This window comes from Lolium perenne, chromosome 3, assembly GCF_019359855.2.
Source record: "Lolium perenne isolate Kyuss_39 chromosome 3, Kyuss_2.0, whole genome shotgun sequence".
Lineage (NCBI taxonomy): Eukaryota > Viridiplantae > Streptophyta > Magnoliopsida > Poales > Poaceae > Lolium > Lolium perenne.
The window spans coordinates 28,990,210-29,005,359 of NC_067246.2; the positions used below are offsets into that span (position 1 = coordinate 28,990,210).

Sequence of the window (15,150 nt, forward strand, 5' to 3'; positions counted from 1 at the left end):
GCGTCCTGATCTTGCATGAAGCTCACGTCCGCGACCTCCACCTCCTCCCGATGCCCGCAGCGGTTGCACCTGAGACGACCTGGGCCTTCTCTCTCCTTTGTTGTTGGTACATCTGAAAACAGCGTAACGCCGCTGTCTTTCGCGCGACCCGCCCGTCAGTGCGGCTCCTCCATAAGATGTGCTATGACGATTCCACTCTCTGGCGTGGGTGCTGTTGTGAAGTGTATATGTGGATTGCCTAGCCCTTTTCATCAGTTCGGACTTTTAGTTAAGTGGCTAGTGCATGAAGCTTAACAGCTGCTTCCCTATCCATGCTCACCAGAATGTGGATGCTTGGCTCGATCTATTTCATGCCTCGCACATGTGTAAACCCTCTCTTGTATCCTCTTGCTCATCTCTATCTTCTGCTGTAAACCTGGGTTTTAGCCGTTTTTCAATATATTTAGCTGAGGAACCTCTTCCCCGGTGAAAATTCGAAAAAAATGATTTCTCAAGTGCCAAAATGGGCACACTTAACCTACCCGTATTGCAATAGAAAAATCATAGAGCTTGAATGTCACCGCACATATGGCAGGGTAAGTAAAACCAGTCGATTTAGTTCCCGGTGAGATTTAGTCACCCTACGAACCATATGTACCGATACTGTCCCTACATGACCGTCGGCACCCAAGCAACAGGAAAGCAGATTTGGGAAACTAAGATCAAAATTGTTCTAACTAGTTCAATATTCTGAAATCTTGATTATCCAAAATTCGGAACTCGTGTTTCATGAACCATTGGCAGCTAGAACTTGCAGAGAAACGAGCTGGCCGACGCTGTCGCTCAGCGTGCCCATGTTGACGCTCAACACTCTCCTACAAAAGACAAAGGTGCCCGCGTTCACGATGATGATTCAAAACCAGGGACGAACAGAACTGCCTGAACTCACAAGTAAAAATTACAATAGTTGTTGTCCTAAGTATATATGAGTGTCTATCAAATACCGAGAATGTCTTTGAAACACCGAAGAATGTAATATTTCGAGAATGACAACGTAAGTCAAGCATCGCGGTCTCATTTTTCAGAAGATTCAAAAGGATCGAACAGAAGATTGTACTACAACATTGGTAACAGAGTAAGCTTCTGCTGATTCTTAGTTTGCCAGGGTTCAGTGCACCATGAAATTTTTATGACCTGGACGGGGAGAAGACTCCGAAAACCCTAGCCGCCTCCGGATCGCTCCCGAGCCGACCCCGGGGCGACCGTGCCGCCGCCACCAAACCCCGCCCTCAACACGCCGTCTACCCCCTCTGCCGGCGGAGGAGGCCGTCCCACGGCGGACGGCGGCGGCGGGAGGTCCCCCCCCCCCCCCCCCCCCAAATCGAAAGAACAACACAAAATCCGCCCCCAAATAACTCAGATCTCATCCATCCTTTCCGCGTCCCGTCGCCGTCCTCGGCGCTCCAGCGTGCTCCTCCTCGGCGGCCCACTGCAGGCGACGTCCTCGCGCAGGTGGGCGCGCGCGGCCTGACTCTCCCGCACGCCATGGCGCTCTCGGGGCCGCCGTGTTGCCTCTGCCACACCGCCTCCCGGCCGTCGCGTTGCTGGGCGCGCGCGCATCCTCCCGGCCTCACCCCGTGGTGGCGCGGCAACGACTGTTGCTCCTTGCACCGGCCTTTGGCTCCCCGCCTACTGCTGCTCACCGCCGCTCCCTTCGCCCTCGGGGCACCTCCAGGCCTCAAGTCTGCGCGTGGCGGGGCTCCTGCGCCTCGGCGTTGATGGCTCGAGGCCTACCATGGACCAACCACATCCCTTGACAAGCGGAGCGCGGCGGGGCCCTCGTCTTCGACATCGACGCCGCCCCTAACCTCGGCGCCTCCCCTGCCAAGTATGGCCCTGCCGTGAGGCCCTTTGTAGGATACCTGTATCGACGGCGTCCACCGACTCAGGTCAGCTACCGTTCGCATTTGGGTAATTTGTGGTGACAGTCCCAGCGAAAGCTGAGCGACGACGGCGCCCGTGGGCGCCGTCCACCTTCTTGAAGGCGCCGCAACGGACTACACTTCCTTCCCTGCGCACGGCAGCGCATGGCCTGCGCTGCTGGTTCCGGGTGAAAACCCAGCGATGTTGGCGCCATTGGTGTCATTCTCCTTCATAAAGGCATCGCGTAGGAACCACTGGCTGCTCGGGTGGTCTCAATGAGTTGTTCATATAAGCGAGGTGAAGCCTCAAAGCGCTGCCATATGATGTCCTCATCCCCATTCTCGATCTGCTGTGAAAGCTCGAGTGTGATGGTTGTTGACACGGTGCCGAGCTTTCTGTTCCCATTGCAGTCTTGTTTCATTGATCTCCTTCGATCGGAAGTGTTAATCCTTCCCCCACAAATGCCTCTGACGTCCCTATGGCAGAGTTACTGGACAAGATTCGTGAAGTCTGCTGGAATCTCGACCTTGCAATGCCCTCCGAAGACATTGCTAACTTCTCATCTCAAATGTCATCTCGGCGGAGCATGGCCCTTCGATAAAGCAGACGACACTCGTTGAGCATCATTGCTTTGAACCGCCAACCTCTGGATATCCGGTTGTGTTCAGAAGGATTGACATTTGCAACATCTTGGTATTGTGATACCCTTTGACTGCATTTGCTGGCACCTCATTTGTACTGTGTATGTATGTTGTCTCCTCTTTTAGTCGATGATGTCGATCTCCTCTTCTTTTCTGATGTAACAAACTATATATCATGAGCAATGTCAATCCTTGGGTAGACAGGAGCCCGGTCTTGTAATGCCCTTTTGAAGCAATATATTACAGGTGGGGAGTCTTTCCCCCGGTGAAAGTTTCAAAAAAAGGAGTAATTTTTATAGCTCACTACTGGAAAGTGTGTATGCATTTTTTCCAAAGATTATGCAGCAGCACTTAATTGACTGACATGCAGAAATATTATCAAATGCAATTGCCAAACCTTGGTAGCAGAATATTTAGCGCCAACCGTTCAGAAGCACAATTTAGCAAGTTCAATACTTTTAGGCATGTCTGGACAGTAGAGGGAATATTATCTTTTAGTAGCAAAATAACACATAGCTCAACTCCATTTGAGTTCTGCATCCACTCCAACACCTACAGAACACCTCTTCCACTGTTGGACATTTCTAGCAGAGTACCTCCCTCATCTGGTGTTTACTGGTAACTAGTATTTCGTTGCACATTGCAACCAAAATTCACCACTTCTCAGAACATGTCCAACAAAAACTAAATTAAACACTGCATAGCATGATTAGACGATTACTACGTACTAAAGAGCACTTGACCGTCAACAGATGAAACGATCAAGAGGTGGTCTTCTCGATGCGAATTTGGAGGGGCAGCTCCTTGGACGGCCCATCTCCGACCAAGTATCCCGGAGGTACGATGAGGTACGACGTCAGCTTGTCGAACGTGATGGCCCCTGGCGTCGCGCTGCTCGTCGCCTCAAAGTCTGCTAGCACGATGTCCATCCTGCGGTCCGCCGCGAGCGCCACCGGTGCTGGCCCGTTCGACGACCACATCTTTACCTTGTATCGCGGCCACTCGCACCCGGCCGGCCGGACGCACACCGCCGACACGAGGGTGGCGTCGCCAAGCGCGCCCAAGGTCAGGAGAAACGCGCCGCCTTCATCCTCGGCGCAGACGAGCAGACGGCGCACCGGCTCTGGCACAGTGACCTGGATCCGGGTGGCCTTGAAGCGCGGGACCTTGAGCACCGGCATGGCGTGGGCGGCAGCCAGGTGGGCGACGAGCTCCGGCGTCGCGCCGGCGAATCCACAGCCGGGCTCCGTGCAGTGGCATGGCGCGTGCGGGCACACGCTCTCGTGTTCCTGCACCTCGTGGTAAGGAACATATGTTTCGCAGCCGTCGTGGGGACACTGCACCCTCGCCACGGCGACCACGGCGTCCATGGCCGTGTTGGGGACGTCGAATGCCGCGCCGCACTTCACGCACGCCCCGTCGAGGCAGCCGGCGCAGGCCAGGTGCCCGCCCTTACACTGCTTCGTACAGAAGAAAATCAAATCTCTTCCGCTGTAATAGAATCTAATCAAATCGAAGCGGACGACGAAACGAAGAAAGAAAACGAACCTGGAACACGGGAGGCTTCAAGGGGCGGAGGCAGAGTGGGCACTGGAGCACGGTAACATCTATCTTCATGCCGACCTCAGCCCTCTTCGTCGGGACGTGCTCCGCAGCCACGGCCGCAACGCCTCCGCCGGCCGGTTCGTGAACTACAATCTCCTGATTCAAGGGGCCGCTAGGCAGCTGCTCCAGCCTCGGCTTCTTGGCGCTGTGGTCGCTGCCCATCTCCATGCGTAACGGCGAGCCCTTGTTCACATCATCTGATCAGGCAGCCTGCATCTTCTCTTTATCTCTTAGCTCTGTCTCTGGTGCGCCTGCTGAACTTGTTGCGAGGTGGAAGAAGACTAGAAGGGTGTGAGAGGCCTCTGTCAAACTCAGACTCTCAGAGGAGCGGCGGATGATTGATTTGATAGTGGTCAGGCAGGAGTAAAAACGAGGCGTGGCGTGCGCACCTAGCCCTGCCACTGGCGGACGTAGCAGCACCGCGGTTCGGTTCCCAGCGCACGAGGAGACTGGACATGGCCGTAGGCCCATAGCTGCACCCGTCCAGCAGTCGTACCCTCGTCGTGAACGATGGGCGACTTGACGCTGGGAGCACGGTACTACTCCAGGAGTAGGAATTGTTTTGTGTCCATTTTAATACAACTGACTAAGGGATACTCGTCATATTTATTTTCTATTTATCTTTATTTTTATTTGGATAGTTATGTGTGTAAAATTGGAAGATATACCATAGCAATACTCTCTATTCTTATCGATTTGTTCGTAACTATATCTTAAAATAACTATTTTGTACACGGGTTCGTACCTCACATGTCCTCCGTATCAACAGTGTGATGAGAGAATAGAGTGAGGGAAGACATAGTATAGCTTTGCATATTGTAATCAATAGGGTTTATTCAATCTGTTAACTTATAAACTATGTTTACTTTGAAATATAACTTGTCACGTATTTTGTCATCTATCTAGTACCAACAAGCATCGGGATATAGCTCACAGCTATGGATCGGAAGAGCATACAGAGTTCCAGACTCTCTGGGGAATCACAACGAACTGATAGGCACTTATTAAGCAACCATCAATATAATAACCCGGTGAGGATCCGGAGGCACCGCAAAACTTCTAACATGCGCCAAATAAGGCCCGTCAGCTGAGCGCCATACATCTGACGGGTTTTGCGCACGTCATTGACTCGAAGTCATTTATGCCAAGGTTGGGGTGATGGGAGACTAGTCTGTTGGAGCTGGGGTTTAAGCACATGTCAACAATAGTTTTGCACATATAACCATCCAAATGAAATAAGCATAGAATAGAAAATAACTGCGTTGAGTATCCTCTAGTGGCGGTCTAAGATGATGCAAACCTCTATGTCGGATTCAATAACATTGGTCCTTACTAGATACATGAACCACTCTAATTATTGTTGAAAAATGTCTAAAGACATTGGCTCCATCTGAGATAGAGCCGTGCTATTGAGATTGGTCCTATAACGATATTGTACTTCTAAGCTAGGCTCCACCTAAGATAGAGACGTGCTACTAAGTTTGGCTCTAATTGGGTCAACGTCATGCTTCTTAGTTTAGCTCTACCTAGGATGAATCCATGCTATTGAGAATGGCACCCTCTGGTGCGGAGCTAAACAAAAAAATGTTGTTTTGTGAAAAAAATAGGAGTTATTTTGTGAGATCAATCTAGATATATCTCAGTTTTGTATAAGATCGATTTGTTTTGTTAGGATTATCAAAATGTTTGTGACAATGCAGGTGCAAGGCAATCGTTCTAACCAGCAAACAATGGAGTAATAAGATCGTATACGGAGTACAAACAATAGTGACACTGTCGATTCTTCATCTAGCATGAAGAATAAATCGGGTTTCAATTTCCCATCACTTCACTCGGATGTTTCCGAGTCCTTCGATTGTCTCTGATACAGTGACACCGAGATGCAACAGCCAACAGTAGTAGTAGCCTGCTTCAAGGAACAGTCAACAGTAGTACTAGAATGAACCCCGACTAAATTTGGTGTAGCATGCTTGGCCGTTTGTGTCTACCGGCCGTTCCGGAAGATTCAGTGTACAGATTTTTTTTTAAACAAAGGAGGAGTTAAGAGTACCCGGTGGAGCTTCATTAGTAGAACATGTGGCATGTGGCAGGTACAAATAAGGTCTTTACAAGATTCTCCCTAAAAAACTTAATATTTGAAGATAAGGCCTCTATATTTACATAAAATCCTAGAAAAACAAGAAAGAAGGAATCAAGTCCGCCACCAGGCGCCCGCGATCTCCAGGCGCTTTGGCCGAAATCAAAGAGCAGGTTGCTCAAAAGCTGTCTTCCGACGAAGAAATCCAACTGCCGACCACTTCTAGAAATCTAGAGACAAACTACTTGGCTTCCTAGAGGCATTGACCTCTGGCGAAGGATCCAACAACCGGCCTCCCGCAATGGAGGTTGAAGAAGGGCGTCCGATGTTTAAGAAATCATTAATCTTAACTTATCGGTTGGCCTTAAAATGAGGATTAATCGCTTATCGGCTGATTAATCGATTTTATCGATCAGCTATTTATCGGCTTATTTTTTATAAATCCTAATTTTTTACACTAAATTTTCTATAATATGCTATGCAAAAAATAATATTTGAGCATTGCATAAAAGTATTACCTTGATTTCTTGCATTTGAATCAATAAAAATAGAAATTTTGAGCTAATGCATAATTCTACACAACCATAGGACAAAAATATCGTCTGCCGTACCAAATTTCATTGAAATTTCACTAACAATCAGACGAAATATCGGCCATGAGAGTGAAAATCGGGAGAAATATCAGCTAAAATGCATAAAATCGGCTGAAATATCGGCGGCGCAATAAATTGGTCGATATGCTGAAATCTTATCGGCGACCACCCGATTCACGATAAATCGGCCGATAAATCGGTATCTCGGCCGATTTTTTGAACAGTGGGGCCGCCATATCGGCAATGATCACAACGGCTGCATTAACCACCATGTGTTCCGCTCGATAAAAGCTCCAAGGCCACCCCGATATATCTCCAGGAACGACCCTCACCTTCTCCCTTCCGACATCGTGCCGGCCAGGAAGAAGAGCACAAACCTCGCCTTCAAATCGAAAATGAGCTGCCACACCAACCACGGGCCTATTTAGAGGGTAGACTGTGAGATCTCCATCACTAATCTTTAGCACCAATCTCTGGAGCACCATGAGTAGGAAGATCACCGCCGCCTCCCACCGGAAGCAGCCCTAGTGCTTCCGCCACTTAATCCCCATCGGCATGACGTCATTCTCCACATAGGTAACTTCAACTACAACTAACCTATACCTATTATGAACAAGGAGGAGCCGGCCTCCTCCCCCGCCCCTCTTCGGCCGGTGGGGCCACCGGAGATGAGAGGGGGAGAAGCCGAGGAAAACCTGGATACTCTTAATGGATAGAGGATAGAGAAAGAGTGGACAGAAATGAGAGCCCCCCGTGTTACAGAATATTTTTGAATTGTCTGTTTTCCAAAGAGGTGAGCCGAAAGAACAAAATAACAGAAGATGTACCAACATAACTAGTAAAAATTGGACGCGCCGTTTTTGCACCCGGAAGCATATGCTCCCTTTTTTATATGACTTTTAATCATAGTATAAAAATTTTAAAAAAATCCGAACAAAAAACTGACATGTACATCTCGACATGATCTGTGCTCCTCAAGTCATTTCGATCTCGGAAAACTGGCATTTTATGTGTAATGTGCAAAAAAGACAAATATTGGTGCATTAAAAAAGTTGTTCAGAAGATATTTCTTTATCCTTTTTGCACAAGACAAAAATGTTATTTTTCCACAAAACTTGGCGTGCGCTCGCATATGCCAAATATTTGTTCAATTTTTTTTGACATTTAAAATTGTTTTTTCGGTCGGGGAAGCATATGCTCCCAAGATCAAAAGTGGATTTCCAAAATCTAAGAGCATTGTCAGTCGCGTCCCCTCAAACCTTCTCCCAAAGCGATTTAGAGTGTGACGAACAATTTACACGATTCAGTCCGGCATGGCTTTGGAAGGAAACTGATGATCGTGAGTTTCCTTCTCCCAAAGCACACCCAAAAACACGATTCAGTCCGGCATGGCTTAATACACTGTCTCGCCTCGTCCCCGCTACATACGGTCATTGCGAAGGAGCGAGGCGCAACTAAAAGCGATGCGGGTATTCAGCTGCCAGCGACCAACGCCCGCGTCGTTGCCTCCCTTCTTTCTTTCAGGATGCACCTTTGCTCCCGTCCCTCCAACCCCTCCTACCGCCGGCCATTCCGATGGAATATTTCGTCTCAGCCGGAATCTAGAGTGACGCCTCACTGCCTAGTCGTCCATTGGCACGGTTGGTTGTTCACATACTCGGCCCCGAACATGGCGGGAACTTCGTGCGTCCACCGCGCACTTAAGGTGTTCAGACGTTTTTTTCGTGGGCGACGCCGGTCTTGGTTCTTGCCCTTGTTGTTGGCGCTGATTTCTAACGATATTTTCTCGTATACATGGATAGCGATGACAAAATGATCTAACAAATCATGAAGAACGTGGAAGGCTTCACTGTCGACATTCTGGAGCACATATCGATCATCAGTTTCCTTCAAAAAAATGCTTGATGGCACCAAGCAGAGGAAGAAGGGGCCACGCCGTGGAGGTTTAAAACCTGGAAGAAAGTAGTCCAAGCGGCAACTGTGGTGGGAGGGACATACCTTGCTATACACCGAATACTTCGTCAACGGGGCAACATATGCCAACAATTTTTGGAGGCGCTATTGGACGAGCAAGGATGTGTTCATGGAAATTCTTCATGGAGTGAACAGTATGAGGACTACTTCAAGTTGAAGCACGACGTTGTTGGTACGGCTGGTGTCCCATCGATCCAGAAGTGCACCTTTTACCATAAGGATGATTACATATGGAGCCACTCTGACTCACAAGACGACTACCATCACATATTCACATGAGTGAATTCACTATCATTGAATGCATGTATAGATTCTCTAGAGCTGTGGCGGGGAAGTTGGAAAAAGACTATTTGAGAATCTCAAATAAAGAGAGTCTTCCAAGATCATGGCACAAAATGCAGCGAGAGGATTTTCTCAAACGTTTCGAAGCATTAATTACATGCAATGGTCATGAAATAAATGTCTTTGCTTGGCAAGGTTTGTACAAAGGGCATCACAAATACTACAGTATTGTACTAGAAGCTGTGGCACATCATAACTTGTGGATTTGTCATTCTTTCTTTGGCATGGCTAGATTTCACAATAACTTCAACATGTTGTAGCGCTCTCCGGTGTTCGCGAAACTGTTGGGGTTTCATAGCAGAAATCAGAAAAATCTAACTAACACAACCCGGTTAACAAATCTATCTATGATTAATGCAGTAACGGTGAAGAAGGTTTCGGTAACGTACAATACATTATCTCAGTCCAGATAGTTTTTGTGAATTTTGTCAAACTACAATTCGAAAACTTCTAAAGTTTCAGAAAAAAGAAAAAATCAATTGGGCTTTCGACTGAGCTGTTCCTTCTTTTCTTTCCAGTAGAATTTGAGCTGCAAAGTTGTGAACAATGGTTGGTTTCGGAAATTCACTTTCCATCTTGGAAAAAATATTTAAAATGACAGAAAATTTTAAACAAAAAATTCATGAGATAATCTCGATAATATTCTATGTGCACACGGCAAAGTTTCGTGAAAGCCTACATTGTTTGTGTTATGTAAAAATTTATTAGAACGAATTTTGTCTTTTTCATCCAACACAAAAAAGGTCTGTTTTTTCGTGAAGCAACTACATAGAATATCAATACACTTTTGTTGTTTTTTTAACATTTCATAATGCATTTGTAACTTCTTTGAAAAACCAAAACGGCCTTGTCCGGTTGATTCTTGCTTTAAAACAACCGAAGAACCGTCACATAATGTGTATCTCAGCTACTGTTACGAATATCATAAACAGTTAGGTATCACGTTTAGATTCACTGCTTGCCCAGAAGATCTTAAATCAAATTTAGAAAGCTGCAAAACACCTCTTACACTATGGAAATTACTAGCAAAGTACCTCATCTGATGTCGAAGTACTAAAAACTACTAATCTTTTGTTGCACTCTGCTGCCAAGGGCCCAAAGGTACACACCATTCACCAAGCTAAACTAAGGGGGTAGCATTAGCATCATTAGACGATTAGTAAGGAGTAGTGTTATCAGAGAGTGGTCTTGCCGACGCGAACATTCAGCAACAACACCTTGGCCGGCCCAGCCCCGACGAGGTATCGCGGTGGCACCATCAAGTAGGATGTTAGATCTTCCAAAACGACGGCTCCCGGCTTGGTGCTGCTCGTCGCCTCGATGTCTGCCAGTACGGTGTCCGTCCTGCGGTTCGCCTCCGCCGGCAACGGCCCGTTCACCCACATCCTGACGGTGTAACGAGGCCAAGGGCACGCCGCCGCACGGATGCAGACCGCGGACACGAAGGTGGCCTCGCCAAGCGCGCCCACGGTCAGGAGAAACACGTCGTCTTCGTCCCCGGCGCCGGTTAGCAGGCTGCGTGCGGGCTCCGGCACCGGCACCTTGATCTCGCTGGTCTTGCTGTAGCAAAGCTTATGCTCCCGCATGGCGTGTGCGGCGACGAGGTGCTCGACGAGCGCCCGCGGCGGGGCCTTGAAGGTGCAGCCAGGCTCCGTGCACGAGCAGGGGGCGTGCGGGCACGCGTCCTTGTGGTCGTCCGCCTCGTGGTAGGTGATGAAGCGCCCACAGCCGTCGTAGTCGCAGATGGCCCTCACCGACGAGACCACGCCGTCCATGGCCGTGTTGGGGACGTCGAAGGCGGCGCCGTCGCACACCCCACAACCCCCCGCGAGGCAGCCGTGGCAGGCCGCGTGCCCGCGCATGCACTGCGCGCCGGCGCATCCAAGAGATCAAATCAGCACACCGGCGGCTGCATTGCAGGCTGTAATGGAGTCGAACCGGACCGGCGGCGAAGCAAAGGAAGAACACGCGCGCACCTGGAACACCGGCGGCTTGAGCTTGCCGAAGCAGATTGGACAGTGAAGCACAGGGACGTCTATCTGTAGATCGATCTTCATCACCGCGACGTGTTCCACAGCCACGATAGGGCCGGCCGCTTGGCGCACGACGATCTCCTGCTTCACAGGGACACTAGGAAGCGCCTTCAAGTCCAGCCTCGGCTTCTTGGCGCTCTGGTCCCTGCCTTTCTCCATCGCCGACCTCGAGCCCCTGTTCCTCTCCTCCGACGCGCCGGCCTGCATCCTCAACTTCTCGGTCCCTGGTGAACTGGCTGCGAGGTGGAAGAAGGCTAGAAGAGCAAATGGCGTGGGATGGAGAGAGCCGGAAGCGGAAGCAAGGTAAGAGCATCTCCAGTCGCGTCCCCCAAATAAGGTTTGGGGGACCGCGGACAAGAAATGGAGCAAAAAACTGTCCGGTCGCGTCCCCCAAAGCTAATTAGCGCCCCATTTTATGTCCGGCGTCTCCGGTAGAGACTCTATGTATAGAGTCTCTACCGGGGACACCGGACACAAAAACAGCGTCCACATGCATGCATGCAGCCCCTAGTCCCCACATGCTAGTCTCTTTCCCCACACTTTCTCTCACTTACTTTTCCCATATGGGGTGGTCCCCTCTATTAAAATGCATGCATCCGGACGCTGTTTGAGGGACGCGGCTGGGAAGGGCCTCTTTTTTGTGCAGATTTTTGGTCTCTTTTTGTCCGGCGCGGTCCCAGACGTGCCCCAAATCATTTATGCCGGACGCTTTTTGAGGGACGCGACTGGAGATGCTCTAAGGGCATCTCCAACCGGGCGACCCATCCCGCGCCCGTGCGTCCGGATGGGTCGAAACGGACAAAAACGCGGCCCAGCGCACGGACCCATCCCTAAAACGGATGGCCGCGGCGTCCGGGACGACCCAAACCCGGCCCAAATCTTGGATGGGTTTGCGTGGCCGCGGACGCGAAAGGCTGGTCGCTCGCGTCCTCCCCTTGTCCGCCCTGGCCCGCCTGTCTGCCACCCAAAACACAAGGCCGTCGCACACATCTTCCCACCGCTCCGCCGCCACCCACGGACCGGCGATTTGGGAGCGCGTCGACGCCGGCCATCGTCGTCGAGACGCCGGCAAGCGGGGCGGAAGCATAGGTCGAGGTCCCGCGCTGCTATCACCGAGTCGTAGCAGAGTTGGAGGACGCCGCCGCCGGCGCTGTTGTCCTCTCACCGTCGCGACACCTCCCGCCGTTCGCAGCTGCGCCGTTTCCGCCGGAGGTGAGCTCTCCTGCACCGTCTTTCCAGACCGCAAGTCGGCTGAGACGGCCATGGCTGCAGGTCCCTAGAGAAGCATTTGGATCGCCTCCGCCTGCGAGGTGTTCGTTCAAATGCTCGAACTAAAATGTGTCCTTTTCAGATCATGGTGGACAGCGACGACGAATACTACTTCAAGAACTTCATCGACACGTCGTCAGAAGAGGAGTCCGACGACGATTTTTTCACGGATGCTGCGCTGCTCATCCACGAGCACACTGTCTCGCAAATCCCCGTGTTCCGGGGGTCGTTGCCGGGGCGCGCGGCCGCCTTGGACCGCAAAAGAGAACGCGGCCACGACCAGCTCTACAACGACTACTTCCAACCCACTCCATTGTTCGTGCCGCACTTGTTTCGCCGTCGTTTTCGGATGACCAGGCCGCTGTTCCGCCGGATAATGGATGGCGTCAAGATCTACGACGACTACTTGTGTGCGAAAGTGGATGCAATTGGCAAGGTAGGCCTCTCTTCGTACCAGAAATGCACGGCAGCGATTAGGATGCTCGCATATGGCGTTGCCGGTGATTTCGTAGATGAGTACACGCGCATGAGTGAGTCAACCGGCTTGGAATCGATGTACAGGTTCTGCAGGCGTTGATCGGTTCGTTCGGAGAACAGTACCTCCGTCAACCTAATGCAGAGGACACGGCTAAATGCGTTGTCGATCAACGCTTCCGGGGGTTTTCTGGGATGCTTGGCGGCATAGACCGCATGCAGGGAGTGGAAGAACTGCCCCTTTGGTTGGCGGGGGCATACTGACCATTCCGAGGGTGCACGGTCATTCTTGAAGCTGTTGCTTCCCATGACACATGGATTTGGCACTCATTCTTCGGAATGGCTGGCTCGCACAATGACATCAATGTCGCAGGCGCTCTCCGGTGTTTGATAGGCTAGCGTACGGTCAGTCCCCTGATATGGATTTTGAGATCAATGGCCACCACTACACCAAGGGGTACTACCTTGCTGATGGTATCTATCCACCTTGGGCTACACTCGTGAAGACAATCCGAAACCCCAACTCAGAGCAGGAGGCAAGGTTTGCCAAAGAGCAGGAGGCAGCCCGGAAAGATGTCGAGCGGGCGTTTGGCATCCTCCAAGCTCGTTGGGCTATCGTCAGACACCCTGCCAGAGCCTGGGATGTGCAAACTCTGTGAGAGGTGATGACCGCTTGTGTAATCATGCATAACATGATTGTTGAGGTAGAGCGGGATGATTCACTCTTTGATAATGACTGGGAAGGCCAAGGAGAGTTGGTTACTTCTCAACGTGCTCCGGCATCATTCCAGGACATTCTTCATGCGCACCATGAAATTCGAGATCTAGCTGTACACAACCAGCTTCAGGCTGATTTGGTCGAGCACATGTGGCAGCATGTAGGCAACAATATCGCAAACAACAATGATTAAGCCTAGAGCATTTTGTATCGTTTTTTCATTTTATTTGAATAATACTTTATCCTTGATTACATGGACTATGTAATGTGTAATACATTTTGAGCATTTGAACTACTTTATATATTTTTTCTATAATTTATTTTGCGTTTTTCTAGTGAATTTACAAGAAAAACATACCATGGGGCGCCGCGACCCAAATCTGGCGCGTTGGGCGCAGCGCGCAACCCAAACGGACGCGCGAACGTGGGGTTCCGTCTGCGCGTCCGCTCGGGTACGCCCCAAAACGGACGGCCCAGCGCGTCCGTTTAGGTCGCCCGGTTAGAGATGCTCTAAAAGAAGCGGGGGATGAATTAATATTCGCCTCGAGTGATTGATTTGACAGTGGTCATGGCGTGGCGTGCGTCGCTTGCTCTGCCAGCACGACGGTTCCCAACGCGCGACGGGACAGGACATGGCCGTAGCTCTACCATCCTGCAGTCATTGGCCACTTTGACTTTGGGAGGACGTCACCAGTGCTTTCTCTAATTTTAGCTTTTTAAAATTTTACACTTTTATGTTTTAAAAATTTATGATGTTAAATATATTTTCATCAGAATTGTATGTAAAATGTCCCGTTAAAAATACTTCAAATTTTGATAAATACAAAAAAGGGATACACTGTTGTACTACCTCCATTTCAAGGAATAAGGCACCCTCGTTTTACGTGTTTTTTGTTTGATCAAGAATTACTTCAAATAGATAAACATTGTTTGTATTAAATTAGTATCATTGAAAGTTCTTTTCAATAGAAATCTGACGATACTAATTACATATAATATAATCAAGATTTTGTTGCTCAATTTTTATGGTCATGTGTCGTCTTAAAATACGCGTACGCCTTATTTCTTGAAACAGAGGTAGTAATACATAGCAGTAGCTGTACCGTCCTACACTCATTCGTGACTTTGATTTCGGGAGGACACTGCTACTACTACAACACGAAATGTTTTAGCGCATCTCTAACGTGGCGGCCATTTCCGTCCACGAGGACGAAAAATGCGCATGCACTCTGCTTTAGCGGGGCGACGTATAGTGTTTTAGCCGTCTGCGGAGACACAAAACCAACGTAAATATACGGCAAGTTTGCGTCTCCGGCGGACGCTACACGGTTGCGTGTAGCGTCCGCTCAGTTCTCCAACGGGCCCACCTGACAGTGATCCTGGCTCGAGCCGGCGCGAATGTAAGCACAACAACTGCCAGGGAGGGCAACCGCCGAAGTGGCAACCACGTCGATCGACGCGTGAACCGCCGAAATGGAGCGCCGAACCGCCGCGGTAGAGCAACAGCTGTCCTCTTCGATAT

General features: G+C 49.9%; 2 protein-coding genes across 2 annotated transcripts; both read right to left on the bottom strand.

Annotated features, from left to right (window-relative positions):
- Positions 1 to 3,124: 3,124 nt before the first annotated feature.
- LOC127340896 (E3 ubiquitin-protein ligase SINA-like 10) lies at positions 3,125 to 4,766 on the bottom strand. The gene is made up of 2 exons (XM_051366665.2): positions 4,092 to 4,766; positions 3,125 to 4,000 (listed from the first exon to the last, which is right to left on the bottom strand). The coding sequence occupies exons 1-2, from the start codon at positions 4,314 to 4,316 to the stop codon at positions 3,305 to 3,307; spliced, it is 921 nt and encodes a 306-aa protein (XP_051222625.1). The 5' UTR covers positions 4,317 to 4,766; the 3' UTR covers positions 3,125 to 3,304.
- Positions 4,767 to 10,273: 5,507 nt separating this feature from the next.
- On the bottom strand, positions 10,274 to 11,537 carry LOC127338084 (putative E3 ubiquitin-protein ligase SINA-like 6). Its single transcript, XM_051364339.2, has 2 exons — positions 11,111 to 11,537; positions 10,274 to 10,999 (listed from the first exon to the last, which is right to left on the bottom strand). The coding sequence occupies exons 1-2, from the start codon at positions 11,372 to 11,374 to the stop codon at positions 10,310 to 10,312; spliced, it is 954 nt and encodes a 317-aa protein (XP_051220299.1). The 5' UTR covers positions 11,375 to 11,537; the 3' UTR covers positions 10,274 to 10,309.
- Between the last annotated feature and the right edge of the window lie 3,613 nt (positions 11,538 to 15,150).

What these genes read in the sequence shown, in the direction of transcription:
- LOC127340896 (XM_051366665.2), bottom strand. Translation starts at nt 4,316, where the DNA reads ATGGAGATGGGCAGCGACCACAGCGCCAAGAAGCCGAGGCTGGAGCAG. An exon ending in TGAAGCCTCCCGTGTTCCAG is followed by an intron (nt 4,001 to 4,091) that starts GTTCGTTTTCTT and finishes TGTACGAAGCAG; the next exon opens with TGTAAGGGCGGGCACCTGGC.
- LOC127338084 (XM_051364339.2), bottom strand. Translation starts at nt 11,374, where the DNA reads ATGCAGGCCGGCGCGTCGGAGGAGAGGAACAGGGGCTCGAGGTCGGCG. An exon ending in TCAAGCCGCCGGTGTTCCAG is followed by an intron (nt 11,000 to 11,110) that starts GTGCGCGCGTGT and finishes GCCGGCGCGCAG; the next exon opens with TGCATGCGCGGGCACGCGGC.